Genomic DNA, 24,777 nt, shown 5'->3' with positions numbered 1-24,777 from the left:
TTGTGACCGACAACGAGACAATTGGATCTTGGTTCGGGTCATCAGCTTCGTCATTTGGTAGAAAAAGAACCCGTGGACTATCGAAAGCTTCGGCAAACTGACCCGAGAGCCTAACGACAAAAAGCTTCTCAACCTCCATTTTTACGTTCACCGATTTTTCGATATGTACCCTGTACCTGCTAAGTTATAAGAATGATCAAAAATTTCGAGAACTTTTTTGTATAAAGGAGATATAATCTATTGTTACTCAAATATATATTGTTATTCTCATGAAAAAAGTGCAAATTGAAAGTTTTTAAAAAATAAAGGAGCAAGATTCTTCGCTCCGCACGAGTGTAAACTAGACATCTTTCATTGACAAAGGTAGAGACGATTATAAATTAGCGATAGACTCCGATGGTCTACGGAATTTCAGTCCAGGCGAGATATTCTGACCCAGATTCAAACGTCAAATCGAACAGTCGTCTAACCGTCTGTGTCGATAATCATCATCGTGTTCGAGGGAAGAGTGCGTTTTATTTATAAGTCTATCAATTAGATTCGTCCTCGAGAGGCATTAGAGTCGATAAGTAGTAACTCGTCGACTTGGCTATTCTCACGACACGCAAACTCGTATCTCCGGTCTGGACGATTCGGACCCTGTTATTTTTAATACCATAGTATCTCTGGTCGAAATTTCACCCGACTCCACGCGCCGTCTTTGAGGAAGGCCGATGAGAACAGGCCTCGTCAACGATCGTTTCGCGTTCGTTACATTGTTGCAGTCGGTGAATGACGCTTTCTCACTTGTCGACGTTGAAGCAGAAGAGCGATCACGATGACGACCATGGGCGTTACGGTGTTCTGCAACAGGGTGCAAATAAACGGCAACGATCAGGAGCAGCTGATGCTGCTGAGGACTCTGCAGGACAACGAAAGCAATATAATCGGCAATCAACCGCACCTGATAGTCCCGAAGAACAACAACAACAACGCGAACGCGAATTCAGCGACAGTTTTGCCACCTTACGACCCATCCAGGCTGAAGAAGCACGGGAAGAATGGTCAGCCGCCGCCAGTGGCCGTTGCACGAAGAAACGCGCGTGAGAGGAATCGCGTTAAACAAGTGAACAATGGATTCGCGACTTTGAGACAGCACATTCCGAGTCACATCGCTGCAGGATACGGAGACAGAGGCAAGAAGCTGTCGAAAGTGGAAACCTTGCGAATGGCCGTGGAGTACATTAGGGGACTTCAAAGGCTGCTCGCCGAGGCTGATGGGGTTGAATACGATTCGAATGTTGGCGCTACGCAGTGTATGCCTTCGCCCACCAGCAGCGTAGTTTCGTCGAGTCATAACGGTTCTGGGGAGAGACTCGTCCTCGAAGACGATGTCCTTGCTGCTGAGGATGACGATGGTGAACAGTTGGAGGAGGACGAGGATGCTGGAAAACAGAAGACCACGTCCAAGTAATTTTTCTTATTTTCATACTTTTACGTTGATCATAGAGTTTATTTAAAATATCGAATTAAATTCTAAAATTCTTCATTGGCATTCTTAAAAGTGTAATATCGCAGAAAATAATCGTACACCCAATATAGGAATTAGAAATATCACTAGGAATCAAGAAAAGAAAGTATAATCCAAGTAATTGTTGATTATCTTTCCATATTTGATATTCAATCATTGATATGACTGAAGTTTATTTAAAATATCAAATCAGATCCTAAAATTTCAGTTAAATTTAAAAATTCGATGATACTTTTAGAAATATAATATTTCTTTATTTTGGAAACAGAAGGTTAGATACAATATTTTTCTCATTTAATTAGTATTCTTAGAGATATACTAATATATAAAACAAAATTCTAAAATTCTTTATTATTTTTAAAAATACAGCGATAATATAAGGACTAATAGTGATACGAAAAAGTAACAGTAACAGAGAAATTAGAAATATGGCATATTATTTTAAACGTAATAAATTCGTAGTAGCAGAATTAATAGTACAACGAAATAGTAAAATAATGGATGTTACGTCAATAATTTGCAGATTATCGCCAAATCGAACTGCAGTCTCATCGCCACATGATTATTACGCGTCCTCAATAGGGGATGAAGAGAATCTCGAGCCGAGGACTCTATCAAACACGCAGAATTTTTCCCGGCTCTCCCCTAATTCGGTAGCATCTCCACCCTCGGAGTATTATGGGCAAAACGAGGAGAACCTCGAGCCCCAAATTCTCTCGCCGTATAGTGGCGCCGGGGATAGCGAAGAGGGTGCAGCCACCGTTTATGCGGCAAGTCCGGAAACCTTTTCTGGAGCTCTATATTATAAGCAGGAGATCACCGAATCCGGTGAATTCATGGACGTCGTCAGCTGGTGGGAACAGGAGCAGGGCAGGCTAGTACATCAGCAACACGCCCAACGCCTCACACACGTGTAATAAAAAGGTTGGTGCTACACGTTTTCTTATGTAACCCTTCAGTTGCCTTCTTTTTGCGCCAACAGTTTGCGAAATTTATAATCGGTTGTGTAATTACGAAATTGAAATTCTGGATACTTCGGGATATTTTAATTTAACTCGTTACTTATTAATTTGAAATTATCTTCTTTAGACGTGGTTCGTTCTTCGTGTTTTCTTATGTAATACTCTAGTAACTACCTTTTTCTGTTATCACCTTATGAAATGCATAATCGTTCGTATCAGTGGTTCTCAATTATTTTTTATATTTACCGTGCAAATGATACGCGATTAAGTTATGTATTACTTCTTATAGGTAATGTATATTAATCGTGTATAATACACTGTACGTAATTTTCAAATTTGATTAAATTTATCTGAGAATATATAATATATCAGGTAGGTTGAAAATTAGTACCAATTGACGATTGTGGTCATGGAATTGAAGGAAATTCGAAATAGTTCAGTTTTCTTATTTAAACATTTAACGTTATCTTCAAATTTGGTTGGTGTTTCTTATTTATGTAACTCTGCAGTAGTTTCATTTTCTTATAAAGAATTTTTGAAATTCATGATCCTTTATACGATTGTGAAATCATAGGTTTGAAGGAAGTCCAAAATGTTTTGTATTTGCTATTTATAAATTTAACATTATCTTCTTCAAACTTACTCGGTGCTTCGCGTTTTCTTATATAATCCTTTAGTAACTTTTTGCTTTTACAAATGCTTATAAAATTTATCATCGTTTATGCGATTATGCATTCATAAAATTAGAGAAAATATCAAAATAATTTGCATTTCTTATATAGACATTTGAGATTACTTGTGTTTGATTTTGTAACGTATAATTAAAGGTAATAGTATTAATCTAAGTAATTGCTGTTTTTAGAAAATAGCAGAATTTGATGTATAATTAGGTGTAAATGCCAATTATACTTCTGTTGTCATTTACACAAATTATTTTTAATTTCAATAATAAGTATAACATATCGAAATACATATTTATTTTTTAAATATCTTATAATTATTTTCTTGTATTAATAAATTGCTTCCTCTGCCAATGAAATGACAAAGCAGAAAGTATATTCTTCGAAATACATAGATTGCTATAGAATTATGCTAACAAGGTATTTGTTAACTAATGGTATAATCTGATATACGTAGATGATTTTACATATAAAAATATGTTGGAGGAAAGAAATTAAGTTTAAACATACAAGTCTGATATAAACCCTAACATAGCATTTCAAGGAGATAAATATCTATATTATCTAATAATAATCTATGATATTCTTAATCCTTATATCATTAACCAAAATTATTGATATTTTATATTCAAAGTACATTTATGATGAACTTGAATGTTGTGTTACTGTTTTCCTTATACTTCGAAACTTTGTTTCAATAATAAGACTGGTAGACTTTTTCCATCTAATTTCAGTCATTGTCGGTTATTGTTGCTATTATAATAACAGTCATCTGTTGTCGCGTTGTTCCATCTTCGATACCTATATAGGGTGTTCCAAAATTCACGCAAGAAATAATTTTGATAGAAAACGCAGGTTTTTAATTAAAAATTGCAAATATTGCTCAACAATGAAGACGCATTGTTCTTTCTTATAGCACTCCATTTTTAACCCTTTGCACTCGAGAGGCGCCCTTCAGTCGTCATTTGATAAAATTTCGAAAATCGGTATTAATTAATATATCAAATTTAAGGAATTATTATAATTTCCTATTAATTATTATTATTATTATTATTATAATTTTATTATAATTCCTACGCGCTACGTAAGGAATTATTATACTATTTCTTATTTACTGTTCAAAAAAATATCGTCAACTTTATAGCAGAAAATCTTCGGACTCCTACTCTTCTTTAGCCAAAAAATCGCCGAATGCAAAGGGTTAATAACCCTAAACTATCAGCTGTCACGCTGTCTTTTTTTCTTCGTTGGCAGCACTTTATCGCACAAATGGCATAAAAACCAAATCTTGCGTGAATTTTGCGACACCCCATATATGTATAGTTACAGTAAAATAAATTATGAAAGAATATTTAATAGTTTCTTAATTAAAAGATCTAGTAAAACAGTATTTGTTTTATAAACAAATAATTAGTGCTTACGTAGAATATTGAAGTGAAAGTTTAGAGCTGATTGACTAACAACGTTCAGGGTTATATGACTATCATAATTTACGAAAAAAAAAAACAATAAAAAATACAGGGAAAATGGAAACAAACAGAAGAAAAAGAGGAAGACGTTAATTACTCCTATGATAAAATGGACAATTACTGCGCGTTAAATACATTTAATTTTAAACTTACTCTTTGACGTCTAAAAATTGCGTAGTAGACAACAAGAATTATAGATTTGTTTGTTTCTATAATATTCTAACTTCTTTTCTCTATTATAAGTATTTAAATATTTATTTTATTATTATTTTGAAATATGATTAGCTTACAAATACATCGCATTTCGAATTTTATGTATTAAAACATTATAATTATTCTATCCCAACTGTGGGACCAATTGACAAACACGAAAAGTATTAGAAATATCATTTATATATTATATATTTGTTATATATATTTATGTATTTTATTTATATATTATATATTTATATATTTTATGTTATATATATTATATTAGAAATATTTGTTACATATTTTATTTATATATTTATATACATTTATATATTATATAAATGATATTTCTAATACTTTCCGTGCTCGTTAATTGGTCCCAGAGTTGGCATAGACTGATTATAATGTTTCAATATATAAAATTCGAATTACGATGTATTTGTAAGCTAATCAGATTTTAAAATAATAATAAAATAAAGATTTAAATTATATTATATTCATCTACCGTAATAATTTAATCAGATAGTCAAATATAATTTATAATAGATAGTCAAATATTAAATTTTATAATAGACAGTATAAAATTTATAAATAGACAGTCAAAGAATTATATAATAGATAGTCAAATTAATTTATATATATAATATGTCGTACCTGTTACAATGATCACTAAAATAATATCTAATTCACAAAATTGCCTAAAAATTTAGCCAATTCTCCATCTCTCGTGTCAAATAATAGTAATCTAATCGAATATTAAACTCCTTTGTCGTGAAGATGCAATATATCAGCGGGAATGTAAATTGTTGACATACACAAGTACTAATCGTACGCCATTTTGTTACCACGAGCAACGTTTACCAATATCGAACGTGAAATTACTGTCATTGGCAATATTTGAGGAAGTTACACGTGCGTCGTGATCATCCAACGAGCGAACCGGATGTGCGACATAGAGAGCCGCGTAATATTATTTCACGTTCGTGAAACTTGCGTGGTTCGAGCAGAAGAGTGTTCATGGGAGTACTTGAAGTAGCTTGAACCGACGGAGCTGTTGATCGGCGCCGCGCACGTGACAATTACTCCGAGGAAGCGTCGCGTCGCCAAGTGGAAACTCGTGTTCGGCGTTTCCTCTCGAACACGTGCTCGAGCCTCGACGCTCCCGAAAATAAACTTTACGCGTTGTAACCACTTTGCGAAGTGTGTGCCGACGTGACATTCGGACGCATCTCATTGCTCCGTGTACTCGTGACTTCGGCGCCATTGCAAGCTCGAAGGAATAACGAAAATGTGTTCATTAGCGGTTAAAATGTTCGAAAGATTACAAACTTCTTTGCAAATTGTAGAGATAATACCGTGCTTCGAGATTTACAGTTTAGTCTTGTAATATATACATAGTGGAAATGGAAAAATTGTAATGTATTGATTAATTTGTACTTATTTTTGTTTTACATGAAATCTTTTTACACAATTTTCTTTTTTGGCCTGTTTTATTCACATTTATTGTTCAGAGTATAATCTTAAAAGTGAATTACATTTTAATTAGCCAATCATATAGCATCAATAATAATTCAACTATGTGATGTTTAGATATGTACATGTACATTTTAATAATGGTGGTTAGAAATACAACTTTTGAATAAAAAATAAAAATTATGTATTAAAAAGTGAGGTAAAAATTAATTTATTATTGCTGCAAACAGATGAAAGTGATAATTTATTTTATGGTAAATTTGATTTAGTTTGAAAAATAAGTTTATTTATATAAATTATGTTATGATGCGTGTCAAAGACTATTAACTCGTTTGTTTTTTACTCTAGGTTAGAGTCTGGCTCATAAATCATTATTAGAACAAATCTAGAAATCTATTTTACTTCTTTTCACATTTATCAATGACAATTTAAAATAACACATGTGTTCTTGGTTTTCAATATCAAAAGTTTTCCGCTTCCTATTCATAATGGTTATATTTCTCTTATTTTTTCTCACACTTCTTCCACCTGGAATTTTGCATATTTTCTCTTCCATTGTTTCTTTTATTCCAAAAAAATATTAAAAATAATATTCGTTAAAAAAATTATGCAAATGAATTGCTTCGATTGTTCCAAATAAAATGCAAAAATGATTGACAGATCGAAATTCTTCCATTCGATTCAATTCCTAGATATACTATCAGTTGAGCCGTTCACTGCACAAATTGATTAACTCCATAAAACAAAAAGTGGAGAAATGCAATGAAATAATGTATATTGTTTTTTAAAATTCTGTGTATAATTTGAATCGAAATAAATATTATAGAATGCATAAATATAAATGTGACTTTCATTCAACGTATATAAAATTTATAAGAAAAAATAGCCAAATGGTAATAGTAATGTTACCATTTTTACGTTACTGAAAGAGTTAATCGATTTGGTAAGTGAAAAAAGTAATAATTTTAAATTTTACTTAAATTCTGATAAGACGGCACTAAAAAATTGACCATTATCGTTCATGGTTTGCTAGTGCATTCGAGTTTCATTATTGCAACGATTTACATTAAAGTACGGAGTTAATCAAAGTGATCTCTGAAATAAATTATTTATTATTCAGTGGCCAACAAATTTTTGTCGTTTAGTGGTGTTAATCTTAATTACCAGGGAAAGTTATTATAAATATAAAAAGTTATGACTATACCAAGTGCTTTGACACTTAAATTAAAGATTTTTCAAAAAGTAGAGTTAATCGATTTGTGCAGTTAACTGCTCAATTCTAAGAGCATCTAGTCTACTAGTTCATAACACTTAGCTCGCGATAAGATTACACTGAAGTGTATTTACAGCGATGCTAGAAACGAAACTGTTCCGCGATAGGATGTGTCAAGCATCCAGAGGAACACGTGTCAGAGAAATTTCAAGTTCACGTTTAGCTCCCTTTGCTAGCCTGCTTTTGCGTTTCGAAACGCTGCTGCCATTGCGGCATCAACATCAAAAGTGCGCACCCACAAACGGAAGTGGTTCACCATTTTGCCATATGTTAGGTATCCTTCTCGAAATATCTCTCGACCAGACCTTTCCCAATCTTCATGGTTTCCAATTGCTTGACATTGATCCGTTTCTGTTCGCGTTGATCACGCATATGTCTGCCATAGCCAAACCGTACTTTATTTTTTTAGGTCCCATCTAGAGTGCTATGTGTTTTCGTTTAATGCCTTTGTTAATAGATATATTTGCTAGTGGGTATTCTGTGTCAGACGATGTAGACGGTGTAGAATTCTATATATGAATACGATACATTTTGTATACACTGTGTTAACAGAAATGAAAAAAGAAAAAATTATTTTTAATAACTAATTAGTAATTAAAATTAATTAGTACTAATGATATTGTTAGGTAATGAGTTCATTGGTGTTTGTTGTTTAGTTCTGTGGTTTTTTTTTCATTCTATTAATATTTACATTGTACTCCTATTCAATTCTAATAATTTTCTCTTTTAATCTAGTAAATTAGTAATTTTCTAATGACCAGTTTTTAATTATTGTGTTTTTTACTTTAATATTAATTGATTATTCGATGTAAGTTTAATGTTAATACTAATCGTTTATTTAATAATAATTATTGAATTAACTAATAATTGTTAGTCGTAATAATAATTCTTGAGATTTAACTGAAATAAATTTTTTATTCTTAAAAGTTCCATTTTTTTAATAATTAAATTCAGAATATATTATTAAACCATATTTAAATAATAAGTGTCAAATCTTATTATTTTAATCTTTTGTAAACAAGTGTCTGTAAATAGCTGCCCCAATTTTAACATTTTGATTAACATATTCAGAAAACATTTTATTAATTATTATTTATTAATTATTTATTAATATAAAATTAAATTTATGGTCTTTGCACCGTAATCTTCAAGTACATATCGTTTCTTCATCATACAATCTAATGATTTTTGACCAATATCTATATCAAAAAGATCATCTTAAACTTAAACAAAGATTATCTTTATTTACAAAGGACTACCTTACAATAAAATAAAGATGGCGCTGCAAAATTTCAAAGTAAAATTGATAAGGAAAAAGTTAGCACAATCCTGTGAAGTATCACATCGAAGCAACTAATTATTCCGAGTTTTATAAAACTAATTATTCAGAGCATGAGTTCGAAATTTTTTCTGTTTTCGCCCTTCGACATTGGCGAGGTAGACGTCGACGGAGACGTGGTGCAGAAATCGAAAAAAAGATCGACTGGCAGTGCAGTCGTCGAGCTATAAATAGGAATCATGATTTCCTTAGGAACATTCGTAACCCACGTGCCATGCAGTAAGTCAGATATAAGGTTTGATACATGTGCCACACATATCGGCACTCTAGGCAACCATAAGGCGACAGAAGCATTTCGTATTCTTAACATATGGGCGGCAAGGGAACAGTCATTAGGGACAGAATACGGGGAACAATTCGAAAACAGAAGTTTGAAAACTGCAACTTTCTTACATAATAATTTCTTTTTCTTTCTTTCTTTTATAACAAAAAAAAAAAGGTATATTTGCAAGTTACTTATTATTTTCTTTAACATTTTACATGATTATCACGAGGTGTGTGTTTTTGACATAATGGAATGAACAAGTAGTGAATAAAAGTAGTTAACAAATTTCATGATAATGTTACTAATTGAAATATCTGAAGATTATACTTATTTGTTATAGCAATATCATATTTGAAATGTATTGTTACTATAACAGAGTTATGATGAAGATGATTACAAGTATTACAATAAAAGCATATCAAAAACAATCTTTGTGAATTTTATTAATTTCTCAAGTGAGAAATTAATCAATCTATCATGTTCAATTTTCTATAGAACTGGTGAAGTTTTCTCGTACATTACTTTTGATAAAATCTACTTATATAGGTATACATGTACATAGGTATGCACAGAGGAAGTTCTATTATATTATTCTTGTTTCTTTAGATCGATGATCGATAGGATTAAGCCTAATTAAATAGATATATATGTTCATTCACATTGTCACAATGTAATTAGTACGTGTATCATGATGGTTCAAATAATTCATAATTATTATTAAACATTGGAAATATAATAGCCTATTGATACTATATTTGATGCGTCTATATTGTTATCTTGATTGGGGCAAATTTAGTAACAAAATTTATATATTTACATATTTAGTTGACAAATAATATGGACCAACTCTTTACACCATTAGTATCATTAATATTCAATATTAAGACTGTATATTTATCATTCTGAACTTTTCCTTTTAATTTATTTAAAAATACTTATTTAAGGCTTTTTCAAATACAGTTAAATACAAATTTGAAAGATTCAGTTTATCTTAATAAATAATATAATATCTTTTCAAAATGCAGAATAATCAATCATTCACTAATTATAATATTACGAACTCAAATGAATCACAAAAGAATATTTAAAAAATTATATCCATATTTACCACATTTATCTGTTATAACATTCGCCATATTTTAACGTTGTTATTTACTACAAAAGTATAAAATATCCCTACATACAAGTGCGGTTATACTTAGGACATCGAAACACTGGAGTTTCAGTGCCATATGGGTAATAGCACAACGATTAAGAATCTCTAGTGGAACGAGTGCCATATGTCAAATAGTGCATTTAAGGAAACCGTTTTCCTCAATTTTGCGTTTTAAGACACTCGCGTGTCCTCTTATGGAAGCAATTTTTGAAGCTTATCACGGTTTAACGAACGTATCAACCCCGAGCATTCTACGTTTAATATACGATACCCAAATTTTTTGCTTTGATAATTGGCAGCAAGTTTGGCAGAATAACCGATATTAACTTTCACGTTATGTGCAATTTAATTTTCATGCGCCATGCTGACCGAAGCTTTTTCGACAAGAGTCACCTTTAAAAGAAACCATTAACGTGTTTGCGTTCTTGCGGTTCTTATAAAGTCTCTTTTTCGCTCTTTGCGCTGTTCAATTACCTTGGCCTTAAAACGAATTCCCTGCGTCAATCATACAAATTAAAATGATGTTCTGCTTCTGGCAATAAGCAGCCCACCGTTTCGTTATTTTTCTTTTTTGCTCCTGTTCGTTTTTACGATTCACTGACGCGAACGTCCGACGAGAAATTTCTGAATACCGCAGGCGTAGTTCTCGATGAAAGTAGCAATAAAATGTGTATCCTAGGGAGCAAGAAGTCTCACACGAGGGCCAGACCGACTGAACGAGCGAACGAGTGAGCAAGTAATTCTCGACAATTATAAAGTGAGGTCATCTACGAAATTTACGAGATACGTCGCCGCGGCAAATTAATTTAATAAATTCCTTCCTTGGCTCCCGGTCACGTTGATATCGTCCCGTTGCGCGCGAGCCCATCGGCCTTCTTTCGGCTCTTCGCTTTGCTCTGCTCTGCTCTACTATGCTCTGTTGGGCCCCCGACCTCTCCCCACCACGCGCACCTCTCCCCACTACTCCGGTCATCGCTCGGACCTCGACTGTGGCGCGCCGCGGTGGCCGTAACGAGCACGGTGAAATTTTAACCCTGCTTTAATCGCGATTATTTTTCTCCGACGATCGCACGAAAAGCCGGAAGCTGTTCGATGAAATTTCTTCTTTAATTAATGATCACGCATCCTCGTGCAGTGACCGAAATTTCTTACGCTTAGTAAAAGTACGCCGGCATCGAGTCGCGACTTAACCTCACTTGTTAATCGGCCGTATTTTTCTCCGGGACACGTGACATACGACGCGCGATTACATTTACGAGTAAATGATAGGTATAAATGGTACTCTTACGAACCTGAGGGATGTTATTTGCGGAAATTGTAGCGAAATCGCGACAGTGTGTTAATCTTGGCTCATCGTGGTCAAAGGGAAATGTATATCGAGTTAAGTTTCACTGTTGGATAACGGGGTTAACTTGTTTCTCCATTTGTGTTGCTATTTATGCAGGATTTGGGGTAGAAATTTATTGAGCTTAGCGTATTTTTTAGCTGGGTAAATGTATGTGTGTAGGTTATATCGAGGAAAGAGATATTTTCGGTTATAATTAACCACGTTTCCAATAGGAAACATTGAAATTTTAATATTTTGAAAATTTTTGAAATCTTTCCAAGTGATTTTAGTTTTGATTACAACGAAAATATTGAAATTATAAGACATGGTTATTCAGTAAAACCTCTTTGATATATAATATCCATTTATTAATATTTATTATTAATATATATTGAAAATATACCATTTTTAAATGAAATCAATTTGGTTAAGAATTACTTATATATTGAAAAGAAAAATAAACCTGTAAATGTCATAATAAGTAATTCAAATTACAACATAGGTATAAAGATAATCTCGAGAATCAATTTATTTTTATAAAACATTTGTATAATATTTGTACTAATTTTAGATTAAGTTATTTTGGACAATAATTGCATATGAAATAGGAAAGTAAATCTATAACTATAATAATAGATTATTGAAATGTCGGTAGAAGTAAAGATGATCTAGAAAATTAATTTCTTTTTTTAAATTGAATATTGAATTATTCATTATTATATTTATAAGTTCATATTTTTAATTGATTTGTATACAGATTACGTCATTTCTTAATTAATTCAATTAGCATAATAAAACAGGAAAAATAAACCCATGGAAGCAATAATAATAAAAGTATAAATAAAAGTAGTTTATATATGTAATAAATAGATATGAAGTTCGAATTTCATAATTGTTGTAATTATATGAAATAATCATATTACATTATGTATTACGATTTAATCTACAAAATTAAATTTTCGTGTTCAGTTAATTATAAAGTATCCACCTAAGCATGCATAATAAGCACCCAATAAGCATTCAATGAGCATTTAGACAAATTCGATATCAAATAAATTGAACATCTTAAATTGATAACACTTTTCGATAATTTATAAATAAATATCTATCTTTTCCATTCATAGGTAAAAACTATATTTTTTACAATTGGATACAGACAAAACCTAATTCGGTATAAGTAATAAAAAACAAGAGAAATTAATTTTTTTTATTTGTATTTTAAACAATAGTCATAATTTTGTATATTTGGAAGATAATAATAGATATCTCAGTCTTATCTACCGAATTTTATATAAATTATACATTCCGGTGTCGTAATTTTTTCACAAACATCTTTCTTATAGTTAACACTAAATCTACCATGGTCAAATGACTGGTGAATGGAAAAGAAGCAGAAGCCTTAAAAAATGAATTAACTGGAGACATTGAGAAATTGATTATACATATATTGGAAGGAAAATTGCGACAAGTGATTAAAGTGATAACGTTGAACGAATTTTTAATGAAAGTTTGGGAAACGGCGATTTAGGCTGATAGATTTAGTGCTAACAGTTTAAAAATAATCATTAAAAGTTTATAAATAATCATTTAACTGGCCGTGGTAAATTTAATATAAAATAAATTTTACAGCTGTAACAAAGTACATAATGACAATGCGACAAGAGGAAACCTGTTTTGATGGAAAGATGTCATAAAAATTTCATGCAGTCTTAATTTAATACTTTGTTTTCCCTATTTTCCTTACACGCGAGGAAACACGTTTATATTTTCTCCCAAGGAGTGGAACTGCGTCGTAAAACGAAATGGTAGCAAGGTTTATACAAGCCTGCTATTCTTCTTCGACTAGCTTCGCGAAGAACAAAAGAATTTAAAGGTCTATCATGCTGGTAACCCGCATGTTGTTTATCTTATCAATAAACATTACCAGCATGACTGTGACGACGCTCATATCGGCGACGGTTTGGAGCCGATTATGTTGTTCCAAGATTAAAACTTTTCCGCGAACGAAATACGTTTTCGCAAATCGGAATTGCTTCATTTATCTTATACAAACTTTATAGTCATAATTTTAATATAATATTTATTACGATAATAATTATTTACTAATATTATCATCTTATTTATTATATTATTTTAATTTAAATACAGTTACATACTTTAAGTACTAATTTCAAAATTGCACAATTTTATATTAATAATTAATTAATCAAATAAATTTTATTTACAATTAAATGATTGATAAAATAAATTTTATTATTAAGAGAATATCACATATAAATCTAGCTTATGATTCAACAAAAATGAAGTCTTACTGTCAAATAGTTGAGAACTAACCCTTTGCACTCGACGATTTTTTCGTTACAGAAAAATAGTAATTCAAAGACTTTCTGCCATAAAGTCGACGAAATTTTTAAAACGGTAAATAAGAAATCATATACAAATTAAGACGTGGAATTATTTTATTTCGATATTCCACGGATCATTGGGCAATTGTAAATGTGATATGTTAATTAATGTCTACCTTTAGAATTTGATTAAATGGCGACTGATGGTCACCTCTCGAGTGCAAAGTGCTAAGTACTTATGTATAGTACATAATATGAGTGTATTATATTGGTTATTGAAATTGCTAAATTCGTAATTATTAATTTCTTAGTAATACTTAAATAAGTAAAATAAAAAACAATTTCAGTGGTGTGAATAATAACGATGCATAATGAAATTCATATACTAAACCATTGTCATATATATTGGTTATATTGCATATTCGAAACTTCGATTATATTTTTTTATTTTTTATTATCCTTTAAATACATAAGTACATAAATTTGTTATTTACATTGGTAATACTCGCTACGTAATTTCCACAAAACACTTTGTGTAATTTGTTTAAACTAACATTGTTTTTTAACAATGATCTGTCAAATTTTTATTCGTGTTTGAATCGTATTACTTTCCATGATTAGATCGCTATATGTTCTTTGAAAAGTAATTGTAAAATTGAAAATGGCGGAATTTTCAAATAAATAAATAGTATAATACCCACTCTGTTACTATTTTTTAGCATTTTCTTACGTCTTATTCTATACTTGTCATTGAGTTGTTGCTTTCCAAATTTGCCTCTAATTAACTAATTAAACAAGATATAATTTGTGATAAAATAGTACGAGTTCCAGACATTTTTCCAACAGTGAGTCACTTTACTGCCACTCCTTAACATGTCAAAGTGTTCTTCCTAAAACTGTTTCCAGTCACGACCACTGATAAACAAATGTCCTTATAGAGCAGGCCATTTTCATTTTGTTACTTTATCAGGAAGCGATACGTTTCAAGGACTATTTCTTAATGCATAATTGAATTGGTTTAGCCTTGCGCGTGAAATTTGCAATTGAAAGTAATACTAATTATTTTCTTCTGAATTTAGTGCGTTTATAATACTCGCATAAATTATAGCAAATTGTTAAAGTACATAAAATTATTTATGGATGTAGAGGTTTTCTTCTTTTTCGGACATTCAAGATTGAGGTTTAATATCTTCAATTTTGCATCATTATAGCCGAGTTTAAAAATTTTCTTGTAAAATTATGTAGATGTTATGCAATAAATTTTCAAGTCCATAATATTTGAAGTATGCATGTATTATAAAATGAGAATTATTATAGAAGAACTATATCAGGTTGTCTGTATCAATTTTATTAACTAACGAATTGATAATAAATTATTATAAAGAAAACGAATTGAAAATCGATTCGTTATTTATACTATTATTTTCGATTATTTTGTATTTATTACTTTGATTAATTTTATGCGAATGTTTGAAAGATTTAAATGTATTATAAATAATAAAAATAGAGATATATTAATAATTAAATTAAAGAAACGTGAAATATTAAGAATTGGGTGTTTATAAAAATGGAACACGAGACATTTAATATTTAAGAAAACAAAACACCAAGAAACGAATTTTCACAGAAATAAAACATTAAGGGTTGAATTTTTAGGGGAATGTCACACTTAAAGTCACGCTTTATAAAAATTCACTGCAGTGAAAGTAAAAGTTGTTTTTAGTTGGTCTTGTCACCAAACGATGGGAACTTCCGTAAATTTTCCCCGAATACGTATATTTTTCCCACGATCTTTGGGGTTACAGTGGGGTGTCTGCAAAATTCATTCGTCCGTTTCCGCGCTTAATTCTTGCTGATCCAGGTAAATAAGGATCTTCACGAAAGAAGTACAATAGCCAGGTGGGGTAGTGTCCTAAGTCATACCAGAATTCCGCTTCTTTCCCCTGGAAGGATCTTGCGACCGTTGAGGAGGAATATGGAAACTGTTTTCTGAAATAAATCACACGGGGAGATTTTCAGGGGTTTCGTTAAAGTAACGGTTTCTTGTCGGAAAAGTTTGCGTTGGCAACGTAGCCCTAGCTAATCAGCCTTCTATTATTTCCTTTCGATGTCTGTGATGTCAGAGATTACAAAATTCTGAATTTTGTAAAAAATGATGAAATAGAGAACAACTCATTTTTATTTACTGTCTTGTTCGAAACAAATTGGATTATAAACGTATATTATAGTAAAGTATATTGTCAATAGAAAATAAATTTAATCTTATGCATAATACATATATATGTGTATTCCTTTCTTTTAACTAGGTTTTCGATATACTTTTAATTTTTTCTCCTTTTTCTCGTTTTTAAGAATATAAAATAATTCGTTTACCCTTTCTATACTTCTTCTCTGAAATGTATATTAAATAATTGAAAATAACAGGAGTGTCTCATTATAGCAAAATTAAAATGTTTCATACTCTTTTTAAAAATTGTTGTGTTAAATATTTCACGTTGTTGGAAGTATGATACATTACAATTTCATATATTGTATTGCAATAAAATATTCTCATGACAAATACTTTCCCCTTCGATTATTTTTATCCCTTTTATATTATAATATTTCCCAATATATGTTTTCTGTTATATTAAATTATAAACTATTATTATACACTATTACATAATCTATATCATATTACATTAATAATAAACGATTGCTTTTAAACTTTTGATTAAAAATTCTACAGTCAGCATTATCGCTTTGGTCATTTGTCTTCGCGATTTTTCTCCTATAATTTATACTCAGTTTTTCAATATCTTCGCTTACTCTATTTCTTAAAGATCTTTTCCCATTTTTCCGATCATTTATTCAGTCGTAATAAGTTTATCGAGATTTGCCTCTCAGTCGCCATTCAATCAGATTCTAAAGGTGGATGTTAATTAATATCTCAAATTTACAATTACCCAACGATACATGGAATATCGAAGTAAAATAATTCTACGTCTTAATTTGCATACGATTTCTTATTTACCGTTTTAAAAATATCGTCGACTTTATGGCAGAAAGGCTTTGAATTACTATTTTTCTGTAACGAAAAAATCGCCGAGTGCAAAGGGTTTTTAACACTATAACTATCAACCCATTCAAAATGACTGGTTCCAGAATTCCCCTTTTTGCAATCACCGAACACATACACCTGCTTTAAGAATAAAATTGGTACCAACTCGTATTAAGAAAGAAATGTAATCAATATATTCACTCATATTCATCGTATCGCTGAAATTGCTATAATCTGTGCATGTTATGCTTAGGCATAGATAACAAATGAATATGTCAAGAAGTTTTTCCTTCAAATCAATTTGTATAGTAGTTATAAGCACTTGTACCACACAACCATGCTGTGCCAATACTTTTGTCCAGCACTGCATATATTTTTTTCGTAAAATCACTGCTTGCCCGATTGTTCCATCAGTTATTAGACATCCTGTATAACACTATATAATACAATTTAACTTTAATCTAAAAATGTAAACAGGGTCTTCTTGGTTTTCTTGTAAAAAACCGTCTAGTGAAGCTCTAAATATAATATATATTTAAACAAAATATTTGTAAAAAATTTTATAATAATCTTAATTTAGGATGTCTGAAGATATCACGAGAATTTTTTCACATTTATTTTTTAAATTACTACTTGCGTGAAAAATGTATGGAACGTGACTGGCCCTGTTTCATGTGATTATACTGCAGAAAGAACGTTTACATTGGAAGGGTTAGAAAACAATTTCTTTCAAATATTATTATCGAATTTATGTTAATAATGGAAGGGGTTTACTAAGCGAGGGCTAGGCCACAAGTCTAACTCTCGGTGGCCGATTCGATATTCTTCTCTTCGTTGTGAGATACTCACGATCTCATCTTTCCCGTAAACTGTCTCTCAATAACTCCTCTCAAAGAACTGTCTAAGAACTGTCTCGGAACTATATTCCCGTATGCTTCTCGACCTACCCTTTTAACCGTTTGAGTCCCAAGCAGCGCTTGAGGCTTTCGGAAGAACACGGTCGAAAAACCCTGAACAGTGCGATAACGCTTGCCTTAACCACTTGCGCTACGATTTAACTTTCGGTTGCCGTGCCGCGCTCTACAATATAACATGCGGTAAGGCGTTACATTGACGTGATATACACGTCGCTGGCGGCTTTGGAACAAAAGCATCTCGACGTGCGTGGCACGTCTTTATAGCGCAAGTGGTTAATCGAGTGCGAAGAAGTTCAAACTGTGCGATAGCGCTTGTTTAATTTTATGTCAGAAAATCCCAATCGTCGCAATAGCGCTTGTTGGTAATATGTGACGTAACATGCATCAGCAAAGTTGAGCGCGATCGCGCTGCTTGGGACTCAAACGGTTAAGGAGGGGCCTTCTTTGTTCATTGATCGCGAATCAAGCGGATCGCCGCTTCGATTTGACGTACTCCGGTTTGATAACTGCGGTTATCACTGTTACGTGCTCCTCACTCACGCCGCCTTATCGGTAACCGGTGCTCGCCTAATCTTATATATTCTTACAATAATTTATCATTTTTTTTAATGTTTCAGGATTCGTATAAGAACTTGAACGCACATCCCATTGGAGTGATCTCACGAAACGAAGAGTTGCTTCGGAATGAAATTTCAATCGACTTTGAAGTGGCAGTAAGGATGGCGACAACCTGTACTTACCACATAAAGTACTTCCGCATAGACAGCACTGCCTATGATGTCTTTCCGCCTCGGTTCCACCCCCTCCATTCGATGATAACTACAGAAAATTGTACAATTTGATGGCAAAGAATTTTTCTCTTTAGTGCCTTAAGCGAGTAAAGTGATTCCTGAATTAATTAAAATAGTTTCTTAAGATGTGAATTTGAATTGCGAGAAAAGGTAGAATTGCGAATAAGGAAGGAAATTTCTTGTCGTCAACACGATCAATTTCCTAATCGAATGAAATCGAATATGATCAAAACTGAATCTGGAAGAATATATTGTGTCCCATTTTAATAAAAATTTGTAAACGAAAATATAGGGTTCGATTTAAGAAGAGAAATTTGACATTCAAATAACCTTACAAACGTGCAATGAATCAGAAATAAATATTATAGTTGTCCATACCCCTTCAAAACCCTATAATCTTTGTTTGAAACATTTTTCTTGAAACAGCTTATTTTTCGAGATATTTTATTATTTAAAATGGGACACCTTGTGTATTTAATTTGCATGCATTTACTGGCAATAGTTAACAAACAAAGTAATGATTTGCGAATCATGATATACTGTTTATTTTATGAAATACACAGCTGAAAATAGAAAATAAGTTTTATATAAGATATTGGAAGGAAAACTTATTGTTTATTGGCACAAGATTAATTATCTCTCCATTTGATTTTTAATTTTAACGTATGTGGAAGATAAAGACTATACAAAAGCTCGTAAATGACTATTGTGTTTTTCATTTTTGTCAGTGATTTTCCTTTTTATTGTTATAATATGAAGATGGAGAAATATATACAATGTTCCAAATTTCTTGAATAATAAACATTCTCTGATATTTATTTGGAAGATAAAATAATGATATGTACATAATTATATAATTATTAACAGCAATTAATTATAATTATGTAATTATTGACATTGATTAATTATAATTGTATGATTATATTAAAATTAATATCTATATATGATATACAATTATAAGATAAATTTTCAATAGTACTTTTCTCGTGATTCAATGGGATTAAACACCTGATACCTGTTAAGATTACAGAACCAAAAATTTTTACCATTTTTCAATGCAACATAGCAAAGAAATTTCCATTCGTCGTCATGTAATAAAGTTTTAAAATCATGAATTAGTTTTCACAAACCCTGTTATTCATGTTATACTGTGGAGCAAATCATTTAAATTCTTGTTGGAAGATAGTTTTAGGGAAATACCAAAATTCCAGCAAAAGGATATTATAACAAATTTCAAATATAATTTCCAACCGAGAGGTGGTATTTTTATTACTCTAAAAATTTTGTAAATTCCTGTTAAAATTCGCTTTTTGCAATTAAAATTACCTACAAAGTTAAGCAATAAATCTACCCTAAGAGGTAATACAATTTCATATCCTAAATGTAATGTTTGGATTTTGTATTAGCATTATGCAAATTATCGTTAGATTATGTCAATTTAAAAATGAGAAGTAACAATAAAATCGAAGTACGTGTACATAAGGAAGTGCCTTAAGTGAAGTTGAGAGGAATCGTATTAAACCGAAGAAACTATTTTTTCTACCTATGCTTTATAACGAGTATTTAAGAAAAACATTCTACTATTTATACGTATAGTGTCGTCCATTAAGCTATTAGGAACTACATAAGGCAATACGCTTCGAAAAAAAAGAAAAGTAATTTCGCGTGCCAAGAATGGAAAAATGTTATTCTCACGATATTATTTAATTAATTACTATTAAGTCTCGGTCAGTACGCCTTGTATTAAGGGAAATGCAAATTTAGACGAGTTATTGTAGAAATTTCTGATTCTCCATCGTTCAGTATTAGGAGTACATAACAGGAAACGATTACTTAAATCAAAATTGTATAATATTTTTATATGTTCTGCTTTGATTTTCATGATCAGTTTCATTGTAATTGCGTTCATTTGTATACGAGTATGTACAGTGGGTTACAAAAATATTGGGATAATTATGATAAAATTGAATGAAAAATTTATAGCATATTATATTGCAATTCCTAATTTTTAATTTACTATGAAATTATTGCTAATTATTTATCAGTTTTTCTATTGGAATAATACAAGCTACTTTTTCAAGTTATTTTAATTAAATTTGGAAATACTTTGTCACGGTATATTAATTATTCTTAATATGCTTTCAAATAAAATATAATATTCATTCGACATAAAAGATATTTAATTAATAAATCATTATTATATCATATTAATATCATATAACATTCAAGTTGTTATGTAATATTAATATCTATGAATAAAAATTTTATTTCAGGCATAATTGGTATTCAGTATAACTATGAATTTAGTAATAAAAATATAAAAATTTAGTAAAAAATTAATCAACATAATTTTATCAACAGACTGGACCATTCCATGACAGTATTTTAATTTCATTCACGTTCATCTCAATTATGTTGAACAATCTCTTACAACTTTAGTAATACTCGAATATTTTCGTAATCCATATGTATCAAATTTCCTTTGTATACTACATGTACTTTATCAACGCACATTTCATCAAGAAACCTATAGATACTTTGTAAATTCTGCATTAGCCTAAAGTACTTGATTATTTCTATTAATTTAATTAAACAAGAACTTAAGTTAGTACCATACAAAATGACCTTTCTCCCTACTTAAATCGCACAAGTACGTTCGTCTAATTGTATAAAAGGGAGAAGGTTTGCACAAAAGTCTTAAATTATTCAGCGTTCGTTCTTACGATAAGTAGACTTCTGTAAATACAAGTGCCTTAATTATAATTACTATTCTAGGAATTTTGTTGTAAGTTGTCTCTGGTATGATAGAAAGGTGGGGTTTTCGAACAGTTTCACGTGTTAATTCACTTAAAAGTATAAATACGTTAGTGTAGTATTTAGATATGCGACTCTCATTGTCAGTTACAATCAACTACCCCACAGGCGTCCCTCGCATATATAATTATATCTGCACCTTCTGTTCTTTTCGTTTTGTAATTTGTTTTAATCGTGACAGGCGAATTACATAGATATTGTTAGGAGACATTCGATCACGTTTATGTAAAATTTCAAGTGGCCATATACCTTTCTATCGCACCCCATCTCAAGTGTTTCGTTCTTCCTCACATCTTCGAAAATCAGTCACTCGATAGGAGCATTGATACCAAATTTCTGTTATCACACAATAAGCATTTTTTTACTTGTATCTTCTGTAACAGTTTTTACGAAATATTTAAAATACATTTTATTATTTATATGAGTCTATTTTTATTTATTTCTGATACCTTGAATGATTGCTCGAGCGATTATTGGAGTCTAGTGAAGTATAGTGCAGAGAAAATACAAATATTTCTGTTGGACTAATTTATAGTAATAAAGAGACATTTGCATCCTCTTCCTTTTTCTTTTTTCTTTTTTTGCTATTTATTCTGTAATTATTATTTGTTGTATAAATGGAATATTGGGGTTATGGGTAAAAAGAAATAATTATCTTTATTCTATCCTAAGGAAGGTATATCAAATATATTCTGACTGTTGGCATGGAGAGTCAAAACTAAAGTGAAGAAAAAGGGTATGCGATTGCAGCTCGACCTGGTCCCCTAATTCTTATCTAACACGTGAAATAAATACTTCACGCGTTCTTGGAACCTCTTCTGCACATAGTTTAAAGATATAACTATTGTGAGCATTGGTTTTATGAAAGTGTAAGTGTTGGTTTTATATGTGTGAATGATATTAAGGTAGAATAAATGAAAGTTATTTGGTATGATATAAATATAATATTTACGAGTGGAATTTAGTGTGAATGTTGATAAAAAATGTTTAGAAGAATATGCCAGAATGAAACAATTACGTGAGAATCGTCATAGAGTAAACATGAGAGTGAGAGAGAGAGAGAGAGAGAGAGAAAAGAATTTTCAAAATAGAGTCAATCTTTGTGTTTAAAAATAGTTTATTTAGAATTGTTGTCAATATTTAAATATTATTATCTAAATATATTAATTTGTCAATTGTTAGAAAACGTGAAAGATATTGGTATTCATTTCTATCCACATCTATTTCTCCAAAGAGATTGATTTTTGTATATACGTTAAGACGTATCTTATTCTCAACATGGAATTTTTCTGTTGTGCAATGATTGTTGGAGAAGTAAAATCATTTTGTTACTTAAGAAGAAAAAATGACCTACCAGCGTTTAATTTGTTTACATATATTTGCATATGTCATAAATATTTCTAGTTTCATTCACTATGATATTGTACTTATTCTTTTTCAAATTGTATATCTTATAGTATAAGTAGTAAATTGATATCATTTACATCAATTTTATAATTTTTTATTCCGATTGAAACAGGAGAAAATATGATCAAAGTGAGTCATAAAAAATTACTATTTTTTATTATAAATTTGTTACATTATATGTTTTAAAACATTAAACTATCATAACTTTACTTTCTACATATAAATTTGTTTAACTAGTTTCAGTAAAGTATAACAGAAGTATATATAATGTTTTATGTTCATTATTATTTCAACATACTTCACATTCATGCTCAAATTTCGCCAGTCATTTCCCATCCGAACAATATATACCTTTTACTGGTAATTAAAGTAAATGAATCACGTGTATTCATGTACTTTGCTTATGCGACGTATAATGCTCTTTATTTATTTTCATTATTCACATAGGACGAGAATTTTATTATTATTAATTCTTTTTAACCATTTTCGTTTATTTGTTGATTACAGTCTCGCAATATCAATTTTCTTTAAAAAAGTTTAATTTACATTCGAATATTGATAAAATTGATATTAATGGATATTGATTGTACATTAAATAATACTAAAGTAAACCCAATAATATGCGGATTTCACATCAGAAATTATTCAAAATTATTTTAATTAACGATTAAATATTTTTTATTTCCTCAAACATAATGATACTAGATCAAACAATGAAGTATTATAATATCATGAATCTATATAAATTTAATGTAACAATTTAAAAAATTTTTAATTTCTGCACTGTTTATTCAGAGACACAAATTACTATTTTATTATTACTGCACTAAACTGTGTTATTTACTATTTAATTTTTAATTTTTAATTATTATTCCTTTATTTTAATGTCTTGTAATCAGTATATCTTGGCATTATGGTGTATTGCAAGTTTTGAAACATGCAATATTTAATTATTTACACAACAAGATTTATAGATGTCTTTTCTTATAGTTCATCAAATAGAAATCGCAGTAACGTTGTATTCCAAGTGATATCTTTGTATAGACCACAAAATTTTAATAATTTTAATAATTCTTATCAAAAACAACCAATCCCAATTTTGTTCAATTTTTAAGTAATAACTTATTCTAATAATTAAAACTAAGATTTACATCATTACAAAATCGGTACTATACAGAACGATGTATATTTCCTAAATTTTAATGCAAAAATTCCCTGATTCTATAAAAACAAATTGATTATTTCGAATATCTTTTTCCTCTCCTTAAAAAATTAATGAAATTGACTGATCATTTTTTTTTTTATATAAACCCTTCAGTTATGTTACATTTATATCCTCTATAAAATGAAAAAGATGGATAGTCACTTCACTATAATTTCACATGTACGCAACAAACGTAATTATATTCTTTAACTTTTACCTTCAATTGATATTCCTCGTTTATAAAATAAAGTAATTTAATTATTTTCATTATTCTTAATTTCAATATTTGAAACATTATTCTTAAATAAGTTTTCACGTACGCGCTTACTTTCTCCAATGCGTGCCAGTCGCCTGTAAATAATTATGTTAGCCAGGAAGTCTACATAGTGCCGGTAGCTGTAACGAAGGGTGGTCAATTCGGCGTTTATCGATAATTTCGTAATTTCGTGAAATTGGTCCCGCTCAGGCAAACTCGACAAGGGAAAGTTCCTCCTCTTCTCCTCGTCTCCTTCTCTCTCTCTCTCTCTCTCTCTCTCGCTCATTCTCTTTTCTCATATCATTCTGTCCTTGTTGTTTTTTTTATTATTCTCTAGGGTCGATTTCTGGACACGTT

At 30.5% G+C, this 24,777-nt stretch overlaps 1 protein-coding gene across 1 annotated transcript; it reads left to right on the top strand.

The window, feature by feature from the left end:
- Positions 1-817: 817 nt before the first annotated feature.
- LOC108547365 (helix-loop-helix protein delilah) lies at positions 818-18,641 on the top strand. The gene is made up of 3 exons (XM_017899859.1): positions 818-1,449; positions 2,034-2,434; positions 18,566-18,641. Exons 1-2 carry the CDS (start codon positions 818-820, stop codon positions 2,425-2,427), a joined length of 1,026 nt encoding a protein of 341 aa, XP_017755348.1. The 3' UTR covers positions 2,428-2,434; positions 18,566-18,641.
- Positions 18,642-24,777: the final 6,136 nt, after the last annotated feature.

Source organism: Eufriesea mexicana, unplaced genomic scaffold (genome assembly GCF_001483705.2).
Source record: "Eufriesea mexicana isolate 0111107269 unplaced genomic scaffold, ASM148370v2 scaffold1023, whole genome shotgun sequence".
NCBI lineage: Eukaryota > Metazoa > Arthropoda > Insecta > Hymenoptera > Apidae > Eufriesea > Eufriesea mexicana.
Note: the sequence above shows the minus strand (reverse complement) of the source record. Positions and strands in the feature narration are given on the sequence as shown.

Bases quoted from the DNA above. Each gene is read 5' to 3' on its own strand.
- LOC108547365 (XM_017899859.1), top strand. From the start codon at position 818: ATGACGACCATGGGCGTTACGGTGTTCTGCAACAGGGTGCAAATAAAC. The intron at 1,450-2,033 runs GTAATTTTTCTT...AATAATTTGCAG, and splicing joins AAACAGAAGACCACGTCCAA to ATTATCGCCAAATCGAACTG.